The 10,136-nt window shown below is 38.7% G+C and overlaps 1 protein-coding gene across 1 annotated transcript in view; it reads left to right on the forward strand.

Annotated features, from left to right (window-relative positions):
* Positions 1-6,944, forward strand: part of sema3d (sema domain, immunoglobulin domain (Ig), short basic domain, secreted, (semaphorin) 3D) — a 28,077-nt gene extending 21,133 nt beyond the window's left edge. The window contains exons 16-18 of the mRNA XM_063481149.1: positions 1,562-1,626; positions 2,149-2,285; positions 5,850-6,944. Of these exons, the coding sequence (XP_063337219.1) occupies positions 1,562-1,626; positions 2,149-2,285; positions 5,850-6,314 (667 nt within the window). The 3' untranslated portion in view covers positions 6,315-6,944. The remainder of the gene's footprint in view (positions 1-1,561; positions 1,627-2,148; positions 2,286-5,849) is intronic.
* Positions 6,945-10,136: the final 3,192 nt, after the last annotated feature.

The raw sequence follows: 10,136 nt of genomic DNA on the forward strand, positions 1-10,136 counted from the left end.
ACCGGTGAACACTGACTCGTTGGTTCCATAGTTTGCCAGGGGGTGTGTCTGTTTGTGTGTGTTTCCAAGGCTAGTTCTTTATGCTGGAACTCTCAGACATTCATAGCTCTCGCTAAATGTTTTTTTTTCTGTTTTCATTCTCTTCACCTCACAATATTTTCCAAGCCATTAGGTAATTATTTTTCTCAGGCAATGATTAAAGATGTTTCAGCGTGTTTTCGGCTGACACTGTCATTCCACACTTGCAGAGTGTGGTCCTTGAGGTGAAAATCAAATCCTGTTCTGTGTTTTTGTTTGTGAGCTTGCTTGCATGAATCCAAGCTCTGAACAAACTGTGCCCTACAGTTTGGGTTCATAGTGCCATATTATTGCCCAGTGGGGATTTTGTTATGGTTTGTACAATAGTGGAGGCCTCCAGGGCTCTTTGAAAGCAGATCTTCAGAGTGTCAGGGAATGTAGGCTACAGATGTCCCACCACACAGGACTTGCAGGAAGTGGAGGAAGAAATCAATACAAACTGAAGGAGCCCAAGTGAGCAACACAAGTCAGAGGTCAAAGAAACTTGTTTCTTTCTTCTTTAAAAAAAAAAACTGGTACACTCTAAATGTTTGTGCAGGAAAACAGATAAAAGTGCCAACAAGATGATGCTCCCAATTCTCTGTGTGTGTGTGTGTGTGTGTGTGTATGTGTGTGTGTGTGTGTGTGTGTATGTGTATATATGTGTATATATGTGTATATATGTATATGTGTATATATATATATGCGTATATATATATATGTATATCCTATTGTAGGATATATCCTATTGTAGTACTAGACAAGATTATCTTATGGAATAAAATGGAAATAAAATGGAGTGGTTCTTCTTCTTTAGCTATACAACTATAAAGCTAATGCCTCCCTACATTTTAAGTGCTTTTGAAAAAATAGCAATTCTCAGACAATTTCTTCACGGGTTTATCACAAGTGATGGCAAATTTGGCATTCAAGTGAAGTGTGTCAGAAACATTCATTTTAATAACTATTTGTTTGACTGATTTACAAAATGCAGTATTGAGAAACACAAAGAAAGGTATTAAAAACCCTTTTCTGATTTTTGTTTTGTTTTGTTTTTCAGTTTTCACATGTTGCAGTGTTAACATCAATCTGGATTTACTTACTTAATAATAATAATTTCACATAATTTTCATATAACAGTGTTATTACCAACTTTGATTTCGGCTTTTTTGGCTAATTATGGCTGTTTGTTTTATAATGTCTGATTCCTGTCGAACCTTTAACTGTGATAATATGGTGATGCTAAAATTGTAATTCATAGAATAGAATTCAGATAAATGTCTAATAAGGACTTCATAAGTGGATAATCTACTAATATAATGTACACAATGTATATTAAATTAGCTGGATGCTAAGATTGTGAAACTCCCCTCGTGGAGAATACTGGACTGTGAGCATAAAGCATAAATGTTCTTTATACTTTAAATTCTGCATCTCAATACTGAAGACTGAAGTGGTCATACCCCTCTTTGTTTTTTGCTTTGTTTCTGTGTTTGCTTGCAAGGCGAGCTAGAAGACAGGACATCAAGAATGGAGACCCTGCCATGCAGTGCTGGGACACAGAAGACAGTATGTACACTTTATGTCTTAAGGGATTCGGCCACTGTTTGTTTTTGTAAAGCATTTCTTAAAAAATCAGGAAAGCATCTGATCACTTCAAATTCTGTCTGCTTGATAATGAACCCAAACCCGCAGACAGATTCAAGAAGAACTATAAACAGTGACAAGAAAGACAAAAAATCCTGCAACAGATGGTATGGCTCCCACGGAGCTCCAATGTCAAGATTACAGAGTCAGTTTGGGATCACATGAAGAGACAGAATCAACGGAGACAGCCTAAGTTTTTCAAAGAAATATGACAATATGTCCAAGATACTTGCATGTTGGCTGACACAGCTGAAATTTGTGTGCTAGTGTATCCATTGTTGGGGTTTTCATGTCATGCAACAAACATGTTTTTAATGACAGTGATGTCCTTTGCCTGGTACTGCATAATTGTCACAAAAAAGAATCTAATTATGAGACATGCATCAGATACTGTATCTTTGTTAGAACCTGAGAAAACATAGACACTACTTTTGTTTTTTACAGGTCTTGGTACTGGGAGTGTGGAGGAGAAAATTCTCTTCGGGGTGCAGAGCAACTCCACATTTCTCGAGTGTATCCCCAAATCTCAGCAGGCCCGGATTCGATGGTACATGCAAAGACCGGAATCTGAACGCAGAGAGGTGGTTAGAATATTACTGCATTTTTCATAGATTCAGCTCTCCTTCTGTAGTCTGAAAGTCTTTTGCTTTTCTTGGGTTCATGTTGAAGGGGTTGCATTTCTTTTCTTCCCACATCAAAAAGTGGGGAAGGTTAGAGTGCCTAGGAACAGTGTTTGCTACAGCGGCAATAATTTCTCACAGAAATGCTTCAAAACATCAAAACACACCACAGTGGACTTCATGTGCACTGCTTTTGGAGTGTTGAACTTCTCAGCAATTATTTGTACTAAAAATCTCTGCATACCCATATTTTTAATAATGTCTAAGGCCTTGACAGCAAAGTTTCCAGCCATTGCAAAAACAATAGGGTGGGAACAGAAAGGCATAAAAGCAGAAAGAGGTAATATATTTGTATTTGAGGTGTGGAAAGGAACTAAATAATGATGACAGTTGTCTTCTCATTGAGACAACAGAGATGTGCTTACTCAGCACCTCAGTGCCTTCCCCTCCCCCTATCCAAACATACAATCTATCCTGCACCCACTGCAAGTGGCCCTTTTAGTGCTTAACCTCTCTACTTCCCGCTACACTAATTTACTCCTACCACTGTCCTCTGTCCTCTCTCTCAGGGGTGAATGTAAGCACAGTGACAGGTGCAGGGGCCACTAAAGACCCCATGTGCTTCTTTATGGGCTCACACTGCACAAAGCTCTGCTTTTTGTCTGTCTGTGCATGAATGCATGTGTCTGTGTTTCTTTATGTACCCCTACAGTGAAAAACTATAACAGAGAACTCCCCAGGGACAGCCATGTGTTTTGGCACAATAAACACAATGTGGTGTTTTCTGTGTTTGTGTGTGTAGGCATAAATAATATGTGACCTGTTGCACTGTAGACAAAGTGATGGCAGCTTGAATGCTGGAGTCAAATAAAGAAAAGAGTGATTTAAAATTTCAGGTGTTTTAAATTTTAAGTAAGGGTTCATATCTTAAAAGAACTTTCCAGTCAAAAGAGTTAAAATACAAATATAATGGAGATAATTGGGATTATAGTTTGAAAACAGGGCTAATAATAATTATAAAAATACACGGCCAAAGCCGGAGCATGAATATGAGATTATTATGTTACTATACATAGTTACTATATATTATACTATAGTATTTTCAAATACATTTGCAGACTGAACAGTGGAAGAGCAAAGTAGTTTATGAGCAATATTGCCTTAAAACACTTTTTTTCTCATTTGTGAGCTCAGACAACATAAGATACTGATATAATAATTTCTGGTACTTAAATTATTGGCCTTTTTACTTCTTTGTCATGTCAGTTTATACGTAGAATTATAGTAAACACAAGATTGTGCTGCCTCAAAGCAGCAAACGTTGATCATAAAATGAAGGAGTTCAAGTGAAAAACAAGCTGGAGGTCAGAGAAGCGCACACTTTGTGAAGCTTTTCAGATGTTGAAATTCATAGTCAGTTGTGTGGGCGATATCTTGAATATGTTCAGATAGCATAGCATTCTTGCAACGAATGTTATTTGATTTCTTTAACTATCTTGATGTTTCTCTTCGTTTTAATCACCTAGTGGCAATGGTGTGTTTGCTAATATGTGTGTTATGTGTAAAATTTGGATCTATGTTTTTAGGCCTTTTTTGGATGCAGAATTGAAACTACATCCCTATTACATTAGTTGGGTGTAATAGTTGTATCTTGGCCTTCTAGTTGTGTAAGGTGGTTTATGTGTTCTCACAGCTGCAAAGCACGTGATCATCTAAGTGTCTTGCACATTTCAATCTCTTCTTTTCTGCCCACTCTGTTTTCTTCTGTCATCCTTTTATCTTCCCTGGCCGTTAACTTCCTTCTCAGCCGACCCTAATCTTTGCTCACGTCCTGCCCCAATACTCCTTGCCTACTTAGCTTCCTCATAACTTTCATGCTGTGTCCACAATTTCCCACAGTTTTCCCTCCTGTGTTTCTGGGTTTTGATAAAGGCAACCTCAGCCAGCTGTTCATAGCACCTGCAGCCCAGTCTAAAACTTACTCTCCTCATAATCTCCTCATTCAGTCCCTCCTCTTATCTCCTAGTAAAACTCAGCTATTAAAGATGTGAGCTAGAAGAAATTTTGCCATCTTTCTCACATCATGTTTGTGCACACGCGTTTACCTCCTGGAGCCTGGAATGCTAGCCCATTAGGTAATCTCTAATAAGAAAAGTATGGAAAAGGTTAAATGTGATGCACAATGCTCATTAGCACAAAGCACCTATTTCTCAGCTTAGGTGGGAATTTCTTAACTTAGAGGTAAACTGCAAAAAATGCTTATTCTCGCCTGTGTTTCATTTAACAGTTTAAACTTCATCATTAAATAACATTTCATTGCTTTACTCTTATTCATGCAAAGTTGTTAAAACAGAAGAGCATCTAAGTGTGTTTATGAACGCTATACACCACTATACACTATACACTGGATTGCTTTCCCTTGTAGGAATTGCTGATGTGATTGCATGCCCAGACACACACACAGACACAGACATATCCACACACAGGCATACAAATAAAGACAGACCATCTGGCTAAGTTTAAAAGCCTGGCATTGCTATTTAGTCACAGATGCCTTGGTTTTAGATGGAAGAGTGCAGGCGACTTAAAAAGCAATCAGATAGGCACATGAATGCTAATTGGATGATTTTAAAAGGCAGAGGACAGAGAGCCACGTAAGTGTGATTTTTATGTTTTTAATACGTATACCATATGTTTTGTCAAGTCAGTCAGGTGTGTCAGGAAATGAGAATGTGGTATGAGACTGGCTAGTAGGTCTAATGTGTGCAAAAGACAACATCCAGAAAGACTCTGAAACCTGTGGGTGTGCCTCTGCCTTGACTACACATCATTAGTGTCAGATCTGGAAACCACCACAGAGCTATCCAAACACACACACACACACACACACACACACACACATGCACACACGCACACACACAGACATAAACACACACAGAGACACCTGTGTATGTAAGAAAAAAATGGTAAAACAAGTCCACAGCAAGCACATGGGCAAAAGGCATGGTAATATTCTGCATTTCTTATCAGTTACACCTCCGGGGGTCAAAGTGCAGCTGTGGGAGGTATCCCTTTGAAGCAGCCACACTTTCACACATGCTGGACTCACTCCCTCATGCTCTTTCTGTGTCCTCTTAACACAGCTGTGTTTTTTTTAGGCTCTGACAGCAGTCACATCATCCGATGAACCGTGGTGGATGCTAGACGGAAATAGGGCCAAAAACATTAGCATGCCACTTACCTTAACGACAAGCACATACATTCCCAGCAGCGCTCAACGCTTACTCTCATTATGCGTCTAAAGATCTCTCATCACATAATGACCTGTGCCCACCCACGCCGTGAACTATACTCGCCACACCTAATTCCATATGCTTCCCGTTTTAGGGGTCATTACCTTGTTTTACACAACTTGGTTACAAATTTTCACAAATGTATGTGTTTGAGGAGGGTGATGTGTTAGCTGGGGTTTGTGGTGGTGGGTTGTCATTATGTAGCTCTTATATGTTTCTTGTTGTCTCTCAGGTCAGATTTGATGATCGAGTAATTCACACGGAAAGAGGTCTCCTAATTCGCTCCCTTCATGCTTCTGATGCCGGTGTGTATATCTGTGTAGCTCAAGAGCACACACACTTCACCCATACTCTCCTCCGTGTCACTCTACAAGTTGTTACAAATGGACAGCTAGACAGAAAAGCCAAGCCGAGTGACGACTCTGCCGGCGGCCTACACCATGGAACAGAGGCACGTCAGCGATATAAAGACTACCTGAGAGCGATGAGCTCTCCCTTCAGCTCTCTAGAGGAGTACTGCGATGCACTGTGGCTGGATAAGAGGCCGTTGAGGGTTCGAGGACGAGGCTTAGGAAATGGCAAATGGAAACACATCCAGGAAATGAAGAAGAGCCGGAACAGGAGACACCACAGAGAGAATGTGGAAAAGAAAGAACAACAGAAGCAAGGGAGGGTAGTGAGGACAGCAGAACAATAGGCGACAGGATATAGAAACATTAAGGATGTTTATATTTACTGGTTTAAGGATCAAGCTAATGTGACTCAGAACTGTGAAACTGCAGTGTCAGATGAGCAAGTAAACTTTAACTCTTAAAGTGACATGAAAGACGATCAGTGAAATATGCAGTACAAAAATGCAATATACTTTGCAAACAACTTGAAGTAGTAGAGGTATGTTACAGGAAAACGCACAGTTAACTTTGTAAATAAATTATCCATTGACATCACTCAAGCCTCAGTAGTACTGGTTTGATGAAGGATTGCTACATGACTGCTCTTTCCAATAGTTTGACTGACTGCTGTTGCTCGTTTTACTCCAAAGTTTCATAGGGCTAATACTACATTTGGTCACTTAATGACGTTAAAAGTTAGGATTTGTAATATTGGAATTAAGATGATGGCATTACTTTCATTATGTATGACTGTAAATATTGATATGACATGTACAGGAGACATAGCATGCTAAGTTTAGTCTTATTACTGACCTATAACAGTAACCATTTATGATGTTATTCTAAAAAAAAATGACATATTTTTGTACAATCCATTTACTCTTGTGTACTGTAGGTGCAATAGAGGGTTTTTTATTCTAACTGTTTGTGAACGTTATTTAAATAAATGTGTCTTGGAGCCTCAGTTCCTTAAATTTATTGCTTACTTATATTCTGTGCACAGATAAAATCAGTATGCAAAAACTTTACTGCTGCAGTTACAGGCAGTCTCAAGTATATGACAGGCATACTCAGAATTAGTTAGGGTTAGCTCAGCTGAGCCTCTCCTGATATAGCAACACGAGTCCCTGTACACTGTATGCAGATGTCAGAATGATTCAGGACCAGCTGGTTTGTTGTTTAGTGTGTGTCCCTGTGTGTGTGAGTGTGTAAAGGTGAATGTGTAAAAGACAAGAAGAAGAAGAGAAAGTGGCAACTTCAGTAGAAACCATTTGAAATATAAAAGGCTGTGATCAAACCCAGTTACAGATTTCCCAAAATAAAAATAAAAAGTTGAGATGGCATCAGTGTCAGAGGCATGAGCATGAAAACCAAGCATTATGCAACCCAGTGTGCCTGACCTGAATTTTATGTACAGACTTACATAAAAATGGAAGTAATATGATACACAGTGCTTGTATTTCAGGCTGAAAATAAAATGACAAGGCTCTTCTGTGAAAGGCATCATCACAGTCATGGGAGTCCTGTTTTAATTGATTTAGTGGTAACGTCTTAAATTTCATTTTGAGTGAGCTCCTGAAATACTGGAAGAAGAGTCACATAGAAAATTAGTCTCAAACCCAAATATATATATAAAAAATATGACTTTCAGAAATATTATTATCATTGTCTCATAGACCATAACTGCACCATAAATAGCTATAACTGCCTTTATGATGGACACTGTGTTTTTCTTACAGAGACACATTTTATTGTGCTTACTTTCTCCCTATCTAACTGTATAAATAGGTCTCCCATTTTGTGCTTTTCCACAGTGATTTTCAGAGCTTCTTGTAACAAAGACAATAAATATTTCAAATGCTTCCTCTCTGTCTATTGTTTATTTATCAGTCAGCTGTAAAGAATAAACTGCATCTCCCCCAAAAGGAAACAGCAAGAGGACTTTATAAAAACTAGAAAATCTTTTCTTCTAAATATTATTACATCAAAAAATTATATATATATTGTTTATCAACTTATTTCACATAAACAAATGTACATGCATATTTTAAGACAATGTATTTTCTTAAATCAAAATTAGTTCAGCTTACCAAACATTTATTTATACTTCACATTGTCCTGTACTGTGGCATGATCATTTCCCCTCTTTAGACCATCACAGCCAACTGCCACAGTACCACCACACTCTCCAAAAAAACAATTTGAAAGACCACTAAGGGTGATAACTGCCAAAAACTATCAGCTCACTGCTCAGTGTTGCTATTGCTAATGATTTCATTTCAACAGCATCAACTTATTATCTTATTATTTATTACAACTTAGTGTTCCTTATTTATATATAAGGCTGAATGATAATGTGCTATCCTGCATAGAAGATCTGTTGTCAGATGCCATAAGAGATCGTAATTGTAGACATAAGCATACTATGTGTGGTCAGAGTTAACTTGACCCTCACATTTGGCTGGAAAACAACCCATGAGTGAAGTGATTTGCTGTTCTAGACAGGCAGACAGAAACAGTGGGGGTTAAATGAGGAAACAGAATCCATGGAAAGGAACCAGAATCTCTAGAAGGAAGTGGTTAATTTGATGTGATTGGTGTAATGAGCAAGCAAGTGTGCTTAGGATCCCCTGGAGCGAAGCCTTACAGTGTATTCACACACAGACAAAGGCACACGTACGCAGTATACTTCTTTTTCTCCATCAGTTACATTTGTAAAAATTGGTTTCTCTGTGATCAGTGATCCACATGGGCAACTACAGCAAGAATTGGTCTATAGACGGGATCTACAGGTTAGACATGATCTACAAAGTTATGTAGGTGTTTTAGTGCTTGTTTTAGAGTCTTTACCTTACAACATAAAGCACCTACAGGTGGCAGTTGTTGTAATTTGGCACTATATGAACTAATATTGACTTGTGCAACAAGAATTAATCATTACTAGTGTTAAAGGATAAAACTGTCAACAGCAGTGTTTTTCCTTTTATAGCCTGGGTCAACTGAACAACACATTCCAGTGTTTCAATTGATTTAAAGTAAAAATGCACATCAAAAACAATTATCAATAGTGTAAGTGAAACTGCATGGCATTAGTTGGGACCAAGAAAAAAACAAAACAAAAATCACATAGCAATACCTGTTGACCTGAATCTGTCAGCTTCCATTATCCTGACAACACCAAGAAAGTATTAACGTCACTTCATGCACATGTGCCCAGGTGCAAAACTCCTTTGCAAAGGTGTTTTCTAATGAACCCTGTTCCACAACCTCCACAGTGCCATGCCTGAATCAAGATATCAAAAACTTTGACAGGAAGACTAGAGGGAGAACAGAGCGGAATTGAGATGTCAGACCAAGGAGGTGTTTCTGGTTCTATATTACAGGGCATTTACAGCTGTGCAGATGTGTGTTTGTCAGGCGTTGACAGTGAACTTCTGAGCATGGGTGGAGACCGCCAAGTGGTCTATGATAGCTGTCGGGTTGGGCGGTATTGATGGTGGCCTGCGGGTATTGGAAGGAGAGAGGTATGTGAGTAAGAGGTAGAAACAGTTGTTTCCTCTGAGTAATGACTACCTGTGCTCCCTCAGCCTCATTTACAGACATAAGTGATCTCTCTTCTCTCCGGGATCTGTGGCAGGACATGCAATATTCTAAACACCCCCTATGATAGATGTTTTCATCTGCTGTACAAAGAGCTCCTTTGAACCTCCTTGCAGAAGAGATGTCTGCCTCTGCCCTGTTGGTCTCCCTTGCTGTGGCCAGTTTTTGTAAACAGGGCTCAGTCAGGATGTATGTTTACCTGCACTGGGTGTAGTGTGTTTACTGCTGTTAAATATCATATACCAAACATACTGTCCTTAAGAGAGATTTTATTCAGTTCACAGTTTTTCTCAGAGTCTAAAAGTCCCTGGGACTGTAAAGTACGGGCAAGTTCTTATTTCGTTGTTCGTACAAGTTTCTTGAGTAAAATCACAGAAGAATTATATGAAAATAAATTATACAGTACATGGCTCACATACTGATTACCAGTGGTGAATATTTTTTATTTGATCTGTCTCTTATAGCTTAATCTAGTTTATCTGGTAATTGGTTTTCACTACCAGAACATGAGAAAGACACAAATCTTA

Source organism: Pelmatolapia mariae, linkage group LG7, assembly GCF_036321145.2.
Source record: "Pelmatolapia mariae isolate MD_Pm_ZW linkage group LG7, Pm_UMD_F_2, whole genome shotgun sequence".
NCBI classification, from domain to species: domain Eukaryota; kingdom Metazoa; phylum Chordata; class Actinopteri; order Cichliformes; family Cichlidae; genus Pelmatolapia; species Pelmatolapia mariae.